At 41.3% G+C, this 19134-nt stretch overlaps 1 protein-coding gene across 1 annotated transcript; it reads right to left on the bottom strand.

Annotated features, from left to right (window-relative positions):
* Nucleotides 1-5698: 5698 nt before the first annotated feature.
* Nucleotides 5699-18608, bottom strand: LOC131229434 (salicylic acid-binding protein 2-like). The gene is made up of 3 exons (XM_058225394.1): nt 18139-18608; nt 14779-14913; nt 5699-6200 (listed from the first exon to the last, which is right to left on the bottom strand). Exons 1-3 carry the CDS (start codon nt 18511-18513, stop codon nt 5919-5921), a joined length of 792 nt encoding a protein of 263 aa, XP_058081377.1. The 5' UTR covers nt 18514-18608; the 3' UTR covers nt 5699-5918.
* Nucleotides 18609-19134: the final 526 nt, after the last annotated feature.

The following is a 19134-nucleotide window of genomic DNA, read 5'->3' as shown; positions in this document are numbered from 1 at the left end:
TTCATGTAAGTGGGTCATTGAAAGTCATGGGATATGCCCCATGTAAGTTTTGGATTGGAGTTTGACCGTGTTGCTTATATTGAGTGAGCGCCTCCTTTCATTGACTTGCATGGTAAGGAATGCGTTCTTACTGGGGCATTATGCTATCTAAATCACATGAAATGGTTGAAATGTAATTAATTTTTTTTTAAAAAAATAATTTCTTGCAGGTTACTAGTAGAGACAGATGATGGTTGGATAAAGGGATTTCTTTTATATATATTCAGAACATTTTTAACATATTATTGTAAATATTATACGTTGTTCATTGTAAAGTAATATAATTTTTAATTGTGTTGCTTAATATTTTTTAGGTTCTAAATATTTTAAAAAATACAAGTTCTAAATAAATATAAATAATCAAATAGATAAGACCATTAAGGACCCCAATGGTGGCATATGCATCAACTGCGTAAAGAAATCTGATGAACATAAAGCCCTTGTGACGTCTCTACCTATCGTCCCAAGGCGAGTAAATATCGTCGATTCTCCCATATTTGCCAATGATCCTGAATAGATCCTCCTAATCTGTATTAAAAGAGATGTTTCCAATGAAGACGCTGAATCCTTGCGTTCCTCGCGATCTCTCACCCATTTAACTTTTTTATGGTTGTCCAAAGGTTACTTGATGTACACTCTTCTCTCTTCTCCCAAAGCTCTAGTTAGAGTGAAATGGCTTGCATCTTCAATATCTATTACAATTTAGCGAGAGAGAGAGAGAGAGAGAGAGAGAGAGAGAGTATTTGGCTTATAAGTGGAAACCTCTTTATGATGACATTTGAATTATGCTTCACTTGATAGGAGTATTTACTGGCACTTTGATATGTTTAAACGACATATACTAACATATAGCAGCGCTTTGATATGTCTAAATAATTCTTCGGCAGGCCTTTTCCAACATTTTTACATATCTATCCCGGCGTTTTGACAACATTTTTTGTGGCGCTTGAAAACACTTTTACTGGTGCTTTGATATGTTTAAATGATGCTTCAACAGGTCTTTATCAACGTTTCTGCATATCTTTCCCTGGCATTGTGCCAACCTTTTGCGATGCTTAAATATACTTTTATTGGTGCTTTTTCCACCTTTTACTAGTGCTTTTACACTTTTTTTTACCGAATCTTTTTACAGCTTTTACCAACGCTTCTTATAGCTTTTACCGGTGCTTTTACAGTTTTTACCGGTTCTTCTTCAGGCTTTACCCGCGGTCACTAGAAGCACTGGTAAAGGATAATAAGCTTAGGTAAAAGTTTTCGTTATAGCGGAGGCCATAAAAGCGTCGGTAAAAGGGTACGACCACTAGTAAAAGATACCCCCCCCCCCTTTAGCGGCGCATGTACGACCACCGGTAATTCCTTTACTGGCAATTGGTTTGACTTTTAGAGGCATTTTTGGCCACAGGTAGAGCTCAATTTTCTAGTAGCATGGTGTGTTAACGTCAGTAAGTTCCGTGGGTCTCAAGTGGATTTACTGGTGTACCACACCAGCGATCTAGTTGATGTGTTGACATTAGCAAATTTTGTGGGTCCCATCATGAGGTATGTATTATATCTAAACCATTCATCCATTTGGCAAGCTCGTCATAAGGCTTGAGCCGAAAAATAAGACAAATCTAAAGATCAAGTGGACCACGAATTGAACATCTAACCATTAAAATCCTTTTGAAGTAACAATAGTACTTTTGGATCAATATGATATTTGTTTTTCCTCTTCATCCATGTATTTGTGACCTTACGAAGAGATTGAATGGAAAATAAACGTTACGGTGGGCCTAAGAATGTTTTAACAGTAAAAATCATTATCCCGCTTCTATTTGTGGTGTGGTCCAGTTGAGCTTTGGACATGATTTATATTTGCGCTCATGCTCTAAAATAGTCTTGATAAATGGATGAACGGTGCGGATATAACAAATACATCATTTTGGGGCCTACGTAACTTTGACATCATTTGAACCGTTTGTACAACTTGGAGCTCGTGGAGCGTTAGCGCTCCTCTTCGCACGACACGCACCACACCAGCTATATCGGTGGTTTGTGGTACACCAGCCCGCTTCCCATATCTTGATCTCAATAAGAACGGTGAAAATGCATTAGTACGGTTGAGAACTTCGATTAGTGGTTTTGATGCGCAGGTTTGCATCAGACGTCTGAACTTCGGGTCGTGGATCCATTGACCTATCTAAAGTGGGTCCCATAGTTTGGTTTGTTAATTTTGAGTTACATGTATGGTCTAAAATTTTGGTAGATCAACTTATCATGTGGGCCACGTAAGTATGAAAGACAGTAAATTGGATGGTCCATGCTTGGCCCATCTACCATCCTACGTGCATCCAAGCAATCCTATTAAGTTCTCCTTCCATCCCTGCAACGACCTAATCAGGCATATCTCACATAAATCTCTAAATCTCTAAGAGGCAGTCCACAGCTCTTGGGGCTTGAGAGCATGAACATGTGATCAGAACCGTCCATCTCCATCACCTCAATGGGTGGGTTGTTCGCGACGACCCAATGTTGTAGATCGTCTTTGTTAACGAATCTTCCTTGAGTACTAGGCAAACTTGGCTCCCGGACCCGTCATTCCCCTCTGAAAGCATTCTGTCCTTTGACGTGTCTTCTTCCCGTGGTGTGGTCTACTTGAGCTACGGTTCTACTTCATTTTTGGGGGGTGATGCCCTAAAGTAAGCTGGCAAATAGGTGGACGGCATTAATATAAAACACATAAATCACGGTGGACCCCACAGCGCTCAACATCACCTAGCTGGATTCATACCTACTGTTCAGACCTCACCACCTTGCTAAAAAACTAATCCTTGTTTAACAACCACACATTGCCTAACCAAATCCAATTATCCCTCCATACGTTTCTTAAAAAATTCAACTCGTGCTGATTCCCTTCGTCCATTACAGCTGGCTCTTTCGGTTGGTGGCTAGCTCATTTTAGAATCTTTGGGTCAATTGCTTGTGTTCATATCTCTTAAGAAAGAAAGTGGATTGGCTGGTGTACCACAAACCAGCTATATAGCTGCTGTAGGGACGTGTCGTGCAAAGACGAGCACCGATGCTCCTCCAGATCTGAATTGTACGAACGGTTCAAAGGAGATCAAAGTTACATGGGCCCTAAGGTGGTGTATTTATTATATCTATACCGTTCATCTATTTTTATGGATCATTTAGAGCATTATCCAAAAAATGAATCATATCCAAAGATCATCTGGACCACATCACAAATATCAGTGGAGATAATGATTTTCACTGTTAAACAATTCGTAGGGCCCACTATAACATTTATTTTCCATCCAATCTGTTCATAAGGTCACAGAGGCCTGAATGAAGAGGAAAAACAAATTTCATATTATTCCAAAACTTCTGTGACCCTAAAAAGGGTTTCAATGGTAGATGTTTAATCCCCCACTGCTTTTTTCAATGTGGTCTACTTATATTTAGATCTGTCTTATTTTTTGTCTCATGCCTTAAGACTAGCTCGCCAAATGGATGAACGGTTTGGATATAACACGTACCGATATAACACATACCTTATGATAGGACCACAGAAATTGCTGACGATGCAGCAGTTATATAGCTTGTGTGAGGAACACCAGCCAATCCGCTATCCTTAAGAAAAAAGAAAAAAGATTGATGTTCCAGGAATATTGCGAACGGTGAAATCGTCAAATCACCAGCAAGACACGAAGGTTTGTCAAAGTACATTCACTGTAACACCCGGATCCATAGCTCAACATCATGGAGTGTGTGTACTGATAGTTATTTCACACTGCAGGAAGCCTCCCTGCATGCCTAGATGATGAGACATTGGCCAAAAAGGATTATGTGGTTGATAATGAATTCTTTTTAATTTAAGCACTTTGTTTTAGTTTCAGACAATTGTAGACACCTTCTTTAAATTGGATTGTTACATGTCCCTCTCATTGCTACAGACGTCGGCAGATGAGAGAGACTTAAAACAAATGACAATAACTCCATGTTTGTGAACCGACACTACCTATAGATAGTATCCAATCCACTCAGAAGGGTTTCTCCACCATCAATATTTGAAAACCAAAAATTAAGTTAATCCAATTATCAGATGGCCCACACCATCCCCCACCCAAAAAAAGTCTAAATTTACGTGGTGGGCGGCTAATGGTTGGATCAGCTTGATTTTTGGGGTTTTCCATTTTCCGAGTGTCATGACCACACATTAATGGGTTAGATGACATACACGCACTATGGTAGGGCTACACTTCAACCAGCAAGGGAGAGCTGCTCCTAGTAGATCGTGTGTGGGAGAATTTCTTCAAAACCAGAGGGGACGTACTTGCCATACTCCGAATAAGAGGGGAGGTGCTTTCAATTGTCAGAAACTATGGGGGTTGGTTTTTGCAATTATCCGTAACCTCTTTTCCAGTCCAGCCGAACGTGGCCGGACTAGAACGGGCGCGGATTAGCTACTGACAGGTTGAGTAGTGAGGCTCGCTACCGAAGTGGCGTCACCAAGTTATGTGGGCCCAACTATGATATATGTTTTGTATCCACACCGTCCATACATTTTGAGAGATCATTTTAGGGCATGATACAAATAATGAGGCAGATCCAAGGCTGGAATGGACCCCACCACAGAAAACAGCGGAGAGAGTAACATGCACCGTTGAAACCTTCCAAAGTCCCACCCGACGAGCCGCTGCTCAAGCGGGTCCCACTTTGTACACTCCCGGGCCCAAAAGCCAGGTGGGTCTGTTCGTTTAGCGGGATGGTGTACAAAGCAAATGGGCAAACCACGGAATAATTCAGGACTCTTCATTTGTTTCGGTTAGAACACTGGTCCTCCGAGATAAGTAGACCGGCTTGGTTTTTGGGGCAGGCCATCTCCTCGTTGGGCTCAACTGATGGTGCTGGGATCTCATATGCATGTACCATGTTGGAGCATGCTTAGGGATGAGATCCATGCCATCTATCAGGTGAGGAATCAGAGGAACATTCTGGGATGCATGTACAGCCAAAAAAACAAAGACCAACGCCTTAAATTCAACAGACCTGAATGCCCCACCTGATTAGTTGGCCTTCACAGCAACTGCATCAAGTATTCTCATTAGGGGTGGCAATGTTAGGCTTAGGGCCGGGCCAGGCAGGCTTGATACTTAGGATGCAAGGCCTAGCCCCACCCAAGCCCAAACACAAAATAATCGTTAGACCCAGGCCTGTATTCACGTGGCTTAGCTTGGCACTATGCTTTTTGAAATTTCATTTCCTACTTTATGTTCCATATCTATCGAGACGTACGCACGAAAAAGTAGGCATTTTAGAGGAATGAAACCAATCTAAGATGGAGGGGTTGCCTAATTGGAATGACCTATTTGTAGGATATAATATACGTATATATAAATTTTCAAGGCAATCTAAATCATCATGTTGTCCACACCCGAATTAAGAACTTCTACATGACTTGCGCTATTTTGTACCGTGCATCCCACCTGAAGATCGGATCGACATGATTTCTGGGACATCTAATTGTCTTGGTTGAGTGCACCAGTTAGATGGTTCTGATGCAATACACATGCGATGTGTCATGTGGGCCACACAATGCTTGACTCTGGCTACAAGGTAAAATAATAGATAAAGGGTACTATCATCATTCCCCCATCAAAAGGATTATTTTAGGTGATCAGGAAAAAGTTCAAGCTTATCGATAACAAATAACTAGAAATCTTGAGTTAAAGCCGTGGGAAAAGTCATGTAAAGAAAGTAAAATGCATTGTTTTCCCTTATTTAGAACATTTCATACTCTGTTTGGCTAGCAAAGGAAATAATAAAGAAAATATTAGATTTCATCAAGCATTCAATGTCCAAACACCTCAGTCAATTTCTCGGGAGTGTTTGAGGGATCAAGTTTGCGTCTCTGCTATCTCTAGTAAATAGTGGCATAGCTCCTGCGGTTTGCAGATCATGGCCATGTGATCAGAACCATTGATCACTTTCACTTTTTTCACTGGGTTATTCTCAATCATCCAGTGCTGGAAATCTTTGGGAACCGTTTCATCTTCATCGCATATGATGAAAACTCGGCTAACTGACCCATATCTCTCCTCTGAAAAGATCGGTGCATTTGACAGATCTTCACGAAACAACGATCCGACCCTTACTAGTGTAGTTGCCAAAGTGATGTCCTGTTTTCAGCCGAAAAAAAATAAAATAAAAGAATACACAAGCTTGTTAAAGGAAGCTAATTGTAGCTTGAAAGAGCTTACAGAGTTTCTGAAGAGAAACGATCACATACAGTCCCATATTTCTCACATCCGAACCATGGAGAAGATGGGTCGTCAGACGACAAAGATTACCTGCCTTGAAAATTAGGCCATCTATTTATCAGGTGGGCCACAACATGAAACTGAGAAGATAATCGGATGTCCGTTGATTTCAATGATGGGGCACTGCATGCCTATGACCGGATCAGGCTGGTTTTTGGGATGTATGCCTGGCTTCACTGATTTCTATTTCCATTAATTTGATAGCCATGTTTGGGTTTCCTTCTATGTTGAGATCTTGTCCATGGATAATGGCTTCAGGAAATTTGTTCTTTGATAAAAATCCAATGGAGTGCACGATTATACATGGAAGAGGTGAGTTGCAACACGTGTCAGCATAGTAGAAGCAAATGAGGTCTCTTGATACATAGGGTGGATGGCATACACACAACACGGTGGACCCACAGAAACAGTTAAATAATATTTACTTGCAGGTTAATAGCCGCATCACTTACTAACTCAAGACCCAAATATAAGAAACTTAGTTGCTTTTTAAAGAAAAGAAGAAGAAGAAGATTTCTTAATAAACTTTTGCTAACGAGCATCGTAATCAATCCAAATAATCAATTTTGTCCGCCAGCTCGACTCTATTGTTGTACCATGAGAGTCAACCGATGACTCTCAACACCAAGTAGATCCTAAATAGGGGACAGTCTTAAAACCTAGGCCATTTACCAATGGGTAACACATGGTGGCGTTAGGATGCAATAGAGATGTGGAGTAGGAGCCCTCAAGAGAAATCTCTTCCATGGCAGGTTGCATTTCAACTATTAATCCAACTTTCCTGTAGGCCCTTCCCCAATCAAAGCCCTTTCCAAGGCATAATGGTGAATGGTTTCACATGATTCCATGCATCCAAATGACCCCTTGATCTCCAAAGGGGAGATGGGAGTTAGAAAGTATAAAATTCCAATAGCAGCTAGTTTTCAGCTATGGCTCCTAAAAGTTGTCGCTTGCTATTTGGCTAATGGGACAATCAATCGAGTGGACACACGATTTTCTCATCAGGCCAGTTACTCCCTTTGATCCACCTACTATCTATCTGGATTTAAAACGTGCAACTCATGATTGTAAAACTGCATTTTTGTATTGCAAAAAGACAGGGTAACGTGGACAGCTAAAACAGTCGGCGTATTCCAATTCCCCGACCTACACTAATAGTTTATATGTAGTAAGACCTCTAATGGGGACTGAAAGTGAGTATGCTAGTTGACGCAAGGATGAACATGATGAGGATAACTACTCTGAATCCACGGAGCTTCTTTGGACTCCTCACAGAGTCTTCTCGAATCCAAGAGGAAAGAAAGCAGAAAATAGAAATAAATTCTAATAAATTCAAAATTGATTAATTGATGAATAAAAACGAGTTCACAACCTTTTAAATAGGGGTACCAAGCAATGGGAAAGAAATCAGAATCAAACTACAAATAAAACTCCTAGAATTTGTGACTTACTATAAATAGTAAACTTACTATTTATAGACGGTCGTGATGTCTACTAGTACGCAAGGTTTTTGGCCAAAAATAGTATGTCCTATTTGGCTTCACCGAACCGTTCTCCTAATTATTCTAAGCTCTTTTCACGTTGGACGCAACTCCTAAAGCCTGACGGATGAAGAGTTATAATCAAACTAAAATTGACTATTTGTAGTAAAAACGAAATTAAAATAAGAAAACAACCGTCGATCCAGGGGTATTTCGTAAATCCGGCTTATGCAACCCGGCGTAGCAGGGTTGGTTAGCTAAAGTAGCTTGTTCTACCTCAAAATCATATATTTTGCGCCTGATAACTCATTCTAGATTGTGAGATACACTCAATCTAAGGTCCGACGGTCCGGATTACTTCTGTTGTCGACCGGCCCTTTTCTAATCCATCTTGCCCATGAAACTATCCGTGACCCGCTCTACATCAGTCCCCTCCACTTCAAAGGAACTCGTCCTCGAGTTCTCATCAGTCCCTTCATAATACTCGGTCAGGTCTGTGACGTTGAAAGTCCGTGAGATCGCCATGTCATCTGGAAGATCAACAATATAAGCATTTTCATTGATCTTTATAATGATTGGGATGGGTCTAATCTTCTTATTTTTCAACTTGTTGTACGTCCCGGCTGGGAATCTCTCTTTGTACAAATAGACCATAACGCGATCGCCCACCTCAAACACCTTTTGTCGCCGGTGCTTATCCGTTTGTTCCTTGTACTTCTCATTTGAGGCATGTAGCTTGGTCCATACTTTCGCATGGATGCCCATGATCTTGTCTGTCATATGTTTTGCTACAATGCTCGTGCCTAGGTGCTTGGGTAGAGGGACCAAGTCAAGTGTATGGCGAGATACTCGTCTGTAGATAATCTGGAACGGTGATTTCTCTATCAAGCAGTTCACCATGTTGTTAAATGCAAACTCTGCTTGAGACAAGGCCAAATCCCACTGCCTCGATTTTTCTCCTGAAATACAGCGAATGAGGTTTCCCAATGTACGATTCACAACTTCGGTCTGCCCATCAGTCTGTGGGTGGTAAGCACTGCTGAATTGAAGTCATGTATCGAATCGAGTCCATAAAGTCTATCAAAAGTGGCTAATAAACTTCGTGTCATGATCAGAAGTAATGGTCTTGGGGACCCCGTGTAGCCGTACGACCCCCCTGAAAAATAGATTTGCCACGTGTGTTGCATCGAGGGTCTTCTTGCATAGGATAAAGTGTGTCATCTTAGAGAAACAGTCTATCACCACGAACACCGAATCTATGCCGCGTTATGTTCGTGGGAGACCAAGCATGAAGTCCATTGATAAATCCTCCCAAGGATCGTCAGGCACAGGTAAAGGGGTGTAGAGGCCCGTATTCTGAGATTGCCCCTTAGAGGTCTGATAAACATGACAACGTTGTACGGCTTTTCCCACATTATGTACTAATTACGGCCAGTAATACTGCTCTTTCACAAGAGCTCACGTCTTATCTTGCCCATGGTGTTCACCGAAGTCACCTCCATGTAGCTCCTGAATAATCTACTCCCTCAGAGAACTTTGGGGGATGCACAATTGATTCTCTTTGAAGAGAAAATCGTCCTGTACATAAAGGTTACTGGGATGACCTTCTTGGCACTTCATCTAAGAATCTTTGAAGTCCTCATCCTTGGGATGCAGCTCCTTGAGACAGTCGAAGTCGACCACCTCATTACTCATCGTAACAAGTAGTGATGCACGACAACTAAGTGCATCAGTCACCTTGTTCTGCTGCCCTGATTTGTGCTTAAGAACGAACGTGAATTCCTATAAAAACACATCCCATCTAGCATGCACACGATTCACGTTAGTCTGACTATTAATAAACTTTAATGCTTGATGATCAGTCTACAGAACAAACTCTCTTTGAATCAGATAATGTCACCAATGTCGCAATGCCTGAATAACTGCGTACAACTCAAGCTCATAAGTCGACCACATCTTTCAGGTTTCGCTGAGCTTCTCACTGTAGAAGGCTACCGGACTGCCTTCCTGTGATAATACTCCTCAAATTCCGATATATGAAGCGTCACACTCAACCTCAAACAATTTGTCGAAATTAGGAAGCACCAAGACCGGTGTTGTAGCCAAACGATGCTTGATCTCATGAAAGCTCTTGTCAGCTTTATCGGTCCACTGGAACAGTCTTTTTTATGCAATCTATTATATGCACGACTATGGTGCTAAAATATCGCACAAATCGATGATAGAAAGTCATCAACTCGTGAAAACTCCTCACCTCATGAATGTTTGTCTGGATCGGCCATTCCCAAATAGCTCGTACCTTTTCATCATCTACACGAATGCCTGTAGACGTTACAATAAATCCTAGAAACAATAGGCTGTCAGTTAAAAAAACTACACTTCTTCAAGTTGAGGTATAAATTGTTAATTTGTAGGACCTGTAGCACCTGCCTGAGATGTTTCCTATGCTCCGCCTCATCCTGGTTATATATTAATATGTCATCAAAATATACTACCACAAATTGGCCAGTGAACAGTTTTAGAACTTGATTCATCAAACGCATAAAAGTACTTGGTGCGTTCGATAGGCCGAAGGGAATGACCAGCCACTCATACAACCCTTCCTTAGTCTTGAATACCGTTTTTCACTCATCACCGGGTCGGATACGAATCTGATGGTACTCACTCCTTAGATCTAGTTTAAAGAACACCTTAGTCCCTTCTACTATATTGAGCATGTCGTCCAACTGTGGTATTGTGAACTGATATTTGATGGTAATTTTATTGATTGCCCGACTGTCGACATACATGCATCAGATTCCATCTTTTTTTGGCATTAATCATGCTGGTACGACATATGGGCTCAAGCTCTCTCTCTCAAGAGACCCTTACGGATCAATTCCTCCACTTGCCTCTAAAGTATCTCACACTCCTTTAGACTCATCCGATAATGAAGGTGGTTGGGCAGGTTAGCTCCAGGGACGAGGTCTATGTGATGTTGGATGTCCTTTATGAGAGGCAATCCATCAGGTAAATCCTCAGGCCAGACTTCTTTGAATTCGTTTAGTAACAGTCTTAAACTTGGAGGGATGTTTGAGGATTCTTCTTCCTCGCTCTTCACCATTATGGCGTATACCTCACCGGTTTCCTTAGATTCCTTCATGAAATCCTGAATGGTCAAAAGGGAACTCCCCTCTACTTTAGAGGCTTCAAGGTGGTTCTCTAGTACCATAAGGGAAAGGATTATTTTTTGACTATCTTTGATGAATATGTAAACATTATCTCGTCCACGATGGGTCGCATCATGACCAGACTATCAGGGTCGACCGATTAGCATATGACAAGCTTCCATGTCGACCATGTTACAAAGTATTTGATCCTTATAATTTTTACCAATTGAAAACGAGATACTGCATTGTTCAGTTACCTTAGTCTCATTCACCTTTTTTATCCAGCTAATTGAGTATGGGGAAGGATGTTTTGTCGTTGGTATTTACAACTTGTCCACCATCACTCTTGAGACGATGTTCTCGCTACTACCACTATCTATGATCACGGTGACAGTGCACTGAGTACAAAATATCTTGTGTCGCTATAAATGTAATTCCTTTCGTGGGGCATACAATAATCACCTCACAACTAAAAATTCGCCACGATCCTCGCCCGTCACTTCATCGCCACCTGTTAATTCTTCAGTGGTTTATTCATGTTCATCAAAGTCATTACATTCTTCTGCTGCCTCATCTTCAGTGCCCCCTTCGTTTATAGTCAAGTGTGCTACGGGACATTGAGGACAAGTGTTTGATAAGTGGCCTAGCTAGCCATAGCGGTAATAATTGTTCGACCTTGGCCGAGCATAAGGATTTGGAATCCTACTCGATCCCACTGTTGTGGGTGCTGCACGTTGAGGTCTGAATGAGTTGCTCCCCGTATCACGGTTTGCGGTTATAGGAGGTTGAGGACGTTCTCATACTGAATTTTTTCCTCGTGCCAGCACTGGATCCTACGTGAGACTCGTCATTGGGGGTCGAGTTGAAGTATATGGACAAGCAGGAGCTCTTGCAAGTTGTGTTTCTACCCTACCCACCAATTGAACTGCTTCATCCACGGTCCCGACTAAATACATCTGAACTCGATCCTGAATTGTCGGTTGCAACCCACCTATAAATCGTGCCACCTTCTATGACTCAGATTATGACAAATCATTTCGTGTAACCAACCGCTGAAATTCTTTAGTGTAATTTGTAATGGTTCGATTTTCTTGCCGGCAATTTTGATATTACTGGAATAATATCTACTCATAATTACTGGAGAGAAATCATGATCGAAGAAGACGTCTCATCCATGACCATGATGAGATGGGCGTCTTGTTCTGACGGGCTCTTGAGAGTTGTAATTGTTCCCACCATGCAAAAGCACCAGATTTTAATTTAAACGCTACCAATTTTACCCTTTTATGATCTGGCACGTCTATATAATCAAAATATCTCTTTACCTCAGCGAGCCAATCTAGAAAATCTTTTTATACGTAATAAACCGTTAAAACTAGGAAGTTCAGCCTTACCTCGATAGTCTCTTTCAGCACAATCTAGATGATCGCCTCCATGAATTGGTCGTTGGGCAAAACCCTCAGTAAGGTCTTCATCGTTAGAACTTGAATCATCTGGTGTAGCCTTACGATTTGCCACTAGTAGTGCTCTACGAAAATCGGGGTTGCGTCATATAGCAACCACGAGTGGTGGAGCAACCATAAGTGGTGGAGCACCACCTAGGGTTCGGGGCGGAAGTAGCGCATCCGCAAGACGGTCGAGGATTACCTGCAGCCCTTGCATGGTCAATTGACTCTCCCAGCGGAAAGCTTCCATTCTTTCCGAAAGATAACAAATTCCTGGATCACCGTCCTCAGGATTTTGATTCATACCTTCATTGTTTGCCATCGGCCCGAGAGGAATCCTCGCTTTGATACCAATTGACGCAGGGGTGAACGTGATGAGGATAACTACTCCAAATCCACGGAGTTTCTCTGTACTCCTCACAGAGACTTCTCGAATCCACGAGGAAAGAAAGTAGGAAATAGAAATAAATTCTAATAAATTCAAAATTGATTAATTGATGAATAAAAACGAGTTCACAATCTTTTAAATAGGGGTACCAAGCAATGAGAAAGAAATCAAAATCAAACTACAAATAAAACTCCTAAAATCTAAGACTTACTATAAATAGTAAACTTACTATTTATAGACGGTCGTGATGTCTACTAGTGTGCAAGGTTTTCGGCCAAAAATAGTAAGTGTCCTATTTGGCTTCACCAAACCGTTCTCCTAATTATTCTAAGCTCTTTTCACGTTGGACGCAACTCCTAAAGCCCGACGGATTAAGAGTTATAATCAAACTAAAACTTACTATTTATAGTAAAAACGAAATTAAAATAGGGAAATGACCGTTAATCCAGGGGTATTTCGCAAATCCAGCTTGCATAACCCGGCGTAGTGGGGTTGGTTGGCTAAAGTAGCTTATTCTACCCCAAAATCATATATTTTGCGCCTGATAACTCATTTCGGATTATGAGATACACCCAATCTATGGTCTGACGGTCTGGATCACTTCTGTCATCGACTGACCCTTTTCTGATCCATCTTGGTCATGAAACTGTCCGCGACCCGCTCTACATCACTAGTTTGAATTAATGACAATCGGTCTCCTAGATATAATGATGGCCCATGGTTTAATTTGTCAATTCTGAATAGGCACATGCTTGTTAAAAGGCACCCATTCTTTAAAGAACTTTGACCAGCTGTTGCCGTGTTGACCGCCACACAAGTAGGATACATGTGAAGAGCATGTTTTAATATACAGACAAAAGCTATTGGTAAGCTCTAGGACTTGCCCAACGTCCATGATTCATTGGCTCTTAAAGGCTTCACAAAATTCAATTACTTATGGTCAATTAGGCTTTTTAGTTAAAACTACTATTTAAGTGAGTTCCAGGATCTTGCTAATTTTGGGTTTAGGTATAATTTTAATAAACTTTACTATTTGATGAGAGTTTTTTTATTCAAGTTAGATTATGAATCTAGGACATCTTTTGCTTATATAAGGCCATCCGATATGTTGTAATAAGTAGTTTTTATTTAATAATATTAAATTTATTATCATTTTTAGAGAATAAAATGGTCCTCTCTTCTTCTTTTTTTCCATGGTTCGGCTACCTACCATGTTCCAACCGTTGTTAGTATTTTAATAATTTCTAGTAACTTGCAAGAGTGACATGGGAAAGAGGACCATCGGTGCAATAACTGCGTCTGAGCAAGAAAATATCAATGATAATAAATAAGAAATGATCACATGCGGATAACCTTCCACTGTTTTTCCCATCAACATGTAGCTTCCACAGAACATCAAGCTTGTGTGTGTGTATATATGATCACCTATGGCTAAGATCAAGCTGATCCAGTCATTAGCTGGCCACACTGTTGAAATCAGTGGACATTCCATACCCTAACTTAATGTACAGCTGAGACCCTCCTGTTGAGCGGATCAGCCAGATCTTGGCGGTGTAACCTATTCTTTGTGAATCTGGATCTTATGCTTGCCATGAACAGGATTTTCTGTTTTCTAGCAGTGATTGGTCTGACATTGTCAGCATTACTGTATTAAATAGTTTGTGATGACGTAACTCAATAGCATTGCAGCAAACAAAAAGTTTATTTTTGTAGCAAGCAAAGGATCCTGACTCAATTCTCTTCATGGCTGAAATCTCTCTTTTTCCTATTTCTTTTTATTTTTTTTGCCATGTTTAATAAATTATATTTAATTATTTGATGCCACAAGTCAACAATATAATTGGATAAGCTGATGGACATGAAGGGGTTGGGGTAAAGTTCTGATTTTAAAACATACACGTGGATGGAAAAGACGAGTCTGTATGCTATTGTTCAACCACTTCTATAAATATGATTTCCTCATAACAAATTTACCTCTGGAGGGGAGAGTTGATAGAGCTTTTGCGAGATGAACTTGGGGCCGAAGAGTGCGGTTGAGGGCTTTCCGGGCCCTCGGTCAGAGTCGAATTGAGTGTCCAGGAAGAAGTCCACAGAGGTCGTCTCCAAGAGCTATCATTCAACAAAAGAGCGAAAAGGAGTTGATGTTTAGATTGTGATATGAACGAAGGAAAACACATCATGGATATGGAAAGCTATCATGAAATCTAAAATAAATCAGTCACCCTGGATTCCAGTGAATCCGGATCATCGGCTTGCCACAAGCAAGAAAATCCTGCTTTCCTACACCATGATTGGTCCATGTTATTACTGATATGTTGTCAACACTGCTGCATTAAATATAGAATGTGATGATTGGTCCATCCTATCAGTGATGTTGTCAACACTGCTGCATTGAATGCTGTCTGTAACAATGAGGTCCAATTAGATTGCAACAAGCAGAAAAATTCTGACAAAGGATCCTGATTCAATTCGAATAGATAATCGGCTGTTTGTGTTGCAATCCCACTTGATTCATGCCCATATGGGTCAAATTGTTTTCTTTAGTCGCCTAGAAAATGACATTGATTTCCACATTTTCCCAGCGGAGCTCCGCTGAGCCCACATGCATGCACTTGGTCCGGATATACACCACACCACATATGCTAGTGTGCTAGACAGGGAAGATATCCAAGCTATCCATTACAAAGGTAAATTGGTTCAGTAACTTTTGGCCCATTTTATTAATTAGTGGATCAACCTGCTTCTTGGGAATGTGTGTGTGTGTGTATAAAAAGAACCTTTCTCATGGACCGCTAGGATATTGACCTGCTGCAATATTGGCATACGTGCATTAGCATACTTACGCACATGGGTGGGTTTAGAAATTGTATTTTTACCAAAATGACTCCTAAGGTATGGCTATTCCAAGAGAATGGCCTCCCATTCAATTTTATTTTTTTTTCGAACACTTATTTTTTAAGGATCAAAATGTACTTGCCTTGGATCAAAATGTACTTGCCTTTATGATTTTCACCGTACATGCACAAGAAGTATTTTAACCTCCATTCTAATACATGATGTGACATTGTACGATGATTTGGCTTACTCAAAGGTGGATCTAATTCGTTTATTTTTTTCATGGCCTATCATTTAAGTGGTAGGACAAAATTTTCAGCCCAATACATACTCCTTGTGATCCACAATAATCGATAACGGTGACCATTTACTCCCAATTATTTCCTTGTGATGTGGTACACCTTATATGTGGATGTGACTCATTCTTTGGCCCATAACCTTAATTTAAATTCTAAAAATAATGGACTGAATGGATTCAACACAGATCCCATGATGGACCCCATGACCCTAACACATGACAACCTCCTCCACCTTCAGTACATGACAACCTCGACCATTAATACAGGGCAACCTATAGCGTTAATATATCATCGATATAGACTGTCAACTTATGACAACTGCCACCCTTAACGCATGACAACCTCGGATCATTGCCCCCTTTCTATTTGTAGTGTGATCTACTTGATCTTTTGATATAACTCAAATTTGGGATCAATATCTAAAATGGTCTCTCAAAATGAATAAACTACGTGGATACGATAAATACATCATTGTGAGGCCTATGTGACTTTGATCTCATCTGCACCGTTCGTACAACTCAGAGCTTGGGGAGTGTAAGTGGTCGCCTTCGTGGAAACGGATTGGCTACTCCTCCTGCCACTAGCCCGGTGGCTGATGTTCGGTGCTTTGTGAGCCTCACCATGATGTATGTATTTCATCCATTTTTCCAAATCATTTTAGTGCATTATCCCAGAAATGAGAGGGATATAAACCTCATATGGACCACACCACAGGAAAACAATAGTGATTGGATATCCACCATTTAAATTCTCCTAAGGCCCAGTGTACTGTTTATTTGACATCCAATATGTTGATTAGGTCATACAGACCCAAATAAAGGGAAAAAACAAATATCAACTTGATCCAAAACTTTTATGGTCCCTAAAAAGTTTTTAATGGTCGACATTCATTCAACACTTTTTTCTGTAATGTGGTCCACATGAGATTGGTATATACCTCATTTTTGGTCTCATATCATAAAATGATCTAGAAAAATAGATGGATGGCAGGGATGAAACACATACATCATGGTGGGGCCCACAGAGCACCGACCACCAGCCAATGGCTGGTGGCAGGGGGAGTAGCCAATCCGTTCCCCGCCTTCGCAGGACAGGTACCCACACCAGCCAGGTTGGTGGTGTGTGGTACACCAGCCAAACAGCGTCCGAAATTTCCACGCCCATTTTGTTTTGCAAACTTTTCTTTTTCAGAAAACACCCTGAGATCAATCAAATCCCCATCCCAGATCATACATCCACTATCCCCTTGGCTAATATCAGCACTAGCATTATTTTATTTTATTTTTAAAGAAAGGTGGAATCTTATCACTGACTTTGTATTGATGTATTTTATTTTTAAAGAAAGGTGGAATCTTATCACTGACTTTGTATTGATGAAAGTGAATTCACAAATAGTCTGGAGGGCCCAGATGAACAAAAAGGAATATCGGGCCCAGCCTATCATATATCCAAGAAAAACACGGAAACAAAAAGCAAAATCAGACCGGAGAAGGAGCCAGCAGCGGGCAGCCCAAAGAATAGAGGAGGGAGGCCAGATTAACATGGACGCGGATTGCGTCCTACCCCGGTTATCCGTCCGGGCAGGGCTCTGTGGGGCCCACCGTGATGTAAGTGTTTTATCCACGCCGTTTAATGATTTTTTCAGATAATTTTAAGGTCTGATTCAAAACATGAGGCAACTACAAGATTAAGTGGACCACACCAAAGGAAGCTGCACGGATGATGATATCCACGTTGAAACCTTTGTAACGTGATGTTTTTTTTTTTTACCATACAACCTATTCTAAGGTCATGTAGACGTGGATGAAGTGAAAACACAAATATCAGCTTGATCCGAAACTTCTCCGGCTCCTAAGAAGTTTTTAATGGTGGACGTTCAATCCCCACTTTGTGGTCCACTTAAGCCTCAGACCTGCCTCATATTTTGGTTCACAGGTTAAAATTATCTGAAAAAAATCTTTGAACGGCATGGATAAAACACTTACATCACGGTGGGCCCCACAGAGCCCTGCCCGGACTGATTACCGTCCGGGCGGGGGTAGGACGCAATCCGCGTCCAGATTAACATAAACCTTTCCTGAGTCATTTTGTTTTGCAAACTGAGGACGGATGAATCCTTGGAAAGCTAATTTACTTTCAGAGTATTACACGAACCAAAATACCACCGCCAGCAACTAAATATACATTGACAAGCACATACCTTATCCATGACATAAGAGGGTCGATTGGAAGAATCTGGCATAAGCGCCGTCACGAAGATGGCGACCGACACCTTCTCTGGGTACCTATCCATGGCTACAGCCAGGTTCATACCTCCAAGGCTGTGGCCCACCAGGATCACCCTCTCTTCTGGAGGGAGAGAGGCCATGATGTCCAACAACGGCTGAGAATAGTCTAAAAACGTGAAGACCTCATCCTCAAACTTCTTCGGATTGATGCCCGAAGCCGTAAGATCCATGATGGTGACCTGGTTGCCTGCGGATCTTAGTAGCGTGGCCACTTTATACCAACACCATGCTCCATGACAAGCACCATGCACGAGAACGAAGTGCTTCCTGTTCTTCCCTTCATCCATATTCTCTTCACGCACTTAGCATTTCTTCGTTGATGCTTTTTATTGACTTTCTTGGGGGGCACTGTAGGGTCAATAGAGAGGGCAAACCATGTACGGTAGAAATCCCACAAAGGCGTGTGCGTGGGGGCGTGGCCGGGTGTGTTAAAAAAAAAAAAAAAAAAAAAAAAAGTACGGTAGAAAAAGGAAAGTTGGATACCTGAATTCAACTATGGCTGCGTCGGGTAGACGCGGACCGGTACAAACCCCAACAGTAACTACCTAGAGACGGACGTTCCTGTAAGGGGCTCTGTGGGGCACACCAAAACGTATGTGTTTTATCCACATCGTTCATCATTTTTCAAAGACGTTTTTATATTATGAATCCAAAAAGGACGTATATTGAAGGCTCAAGTGGACCACACTACGGGAAGCAGTGGAGACTATGACCCAACCGTTGAAACTTTCCTTGGGCCACTGTGAATTTTATTTTCCATCCAAGCTGTTAATAAAGTCACATAAAACTCGATGAAGGGAAAACATAAATATCAAGCTTGATCCAAAACTTCATTGGCCCCCAAGAGGTTTTCAGCCGTAGGAAATCAATCCTCGATATTTCCTGTTCTGTAGTCCATTTGAGCGTTC

This window comes from Magnolia sinica, chromosome 16 (genome assembly GCF_029962835.1).
Source record: "Magnolia sinica isolate HGM2019 chromosome 16, MsV1, whole genome shotgun sequence".
In the NCBI taxonomy this organism is placed as follows: domain Eukaryota; kingdom Viridiplantae; phylum Streptophyta; class Magnoliopsida; order Magnoliales; family Magnoliaceae; genus Magnolia; species Magnolia sinica.
The sequence above is the reverse complement of the archived record's forward strand: the minus strand, read 5'-3'. Positions and strand labels throughout refer to the sequence as shown.

Excerpts from the sequence above, each read along its gene's own strand:
- LOC131229434 (XM_058225394.1), bottom strand. The coding sequence starts at position 18,513 with ATGGATGAAGGGAAGAACAGGAAGCACTTCGTTCTCGTGCATGGTGCT. Across the intron at positions 14,914-18,138 it reads CCTCTTATGTCATGGATAAG|CTCTTGGAGACGACCTCTGT; the intron begins GTATGTGCTTGT and ends GTTGAATGATAG. Across the intron at positions 6,201-14,778 it reads ATCAACTCTCCCCTCCAGAG|GACATCACTTTGGCAACTAC; the intron begins GTAAATTTGTTA and ends GGCTGAAAACAG.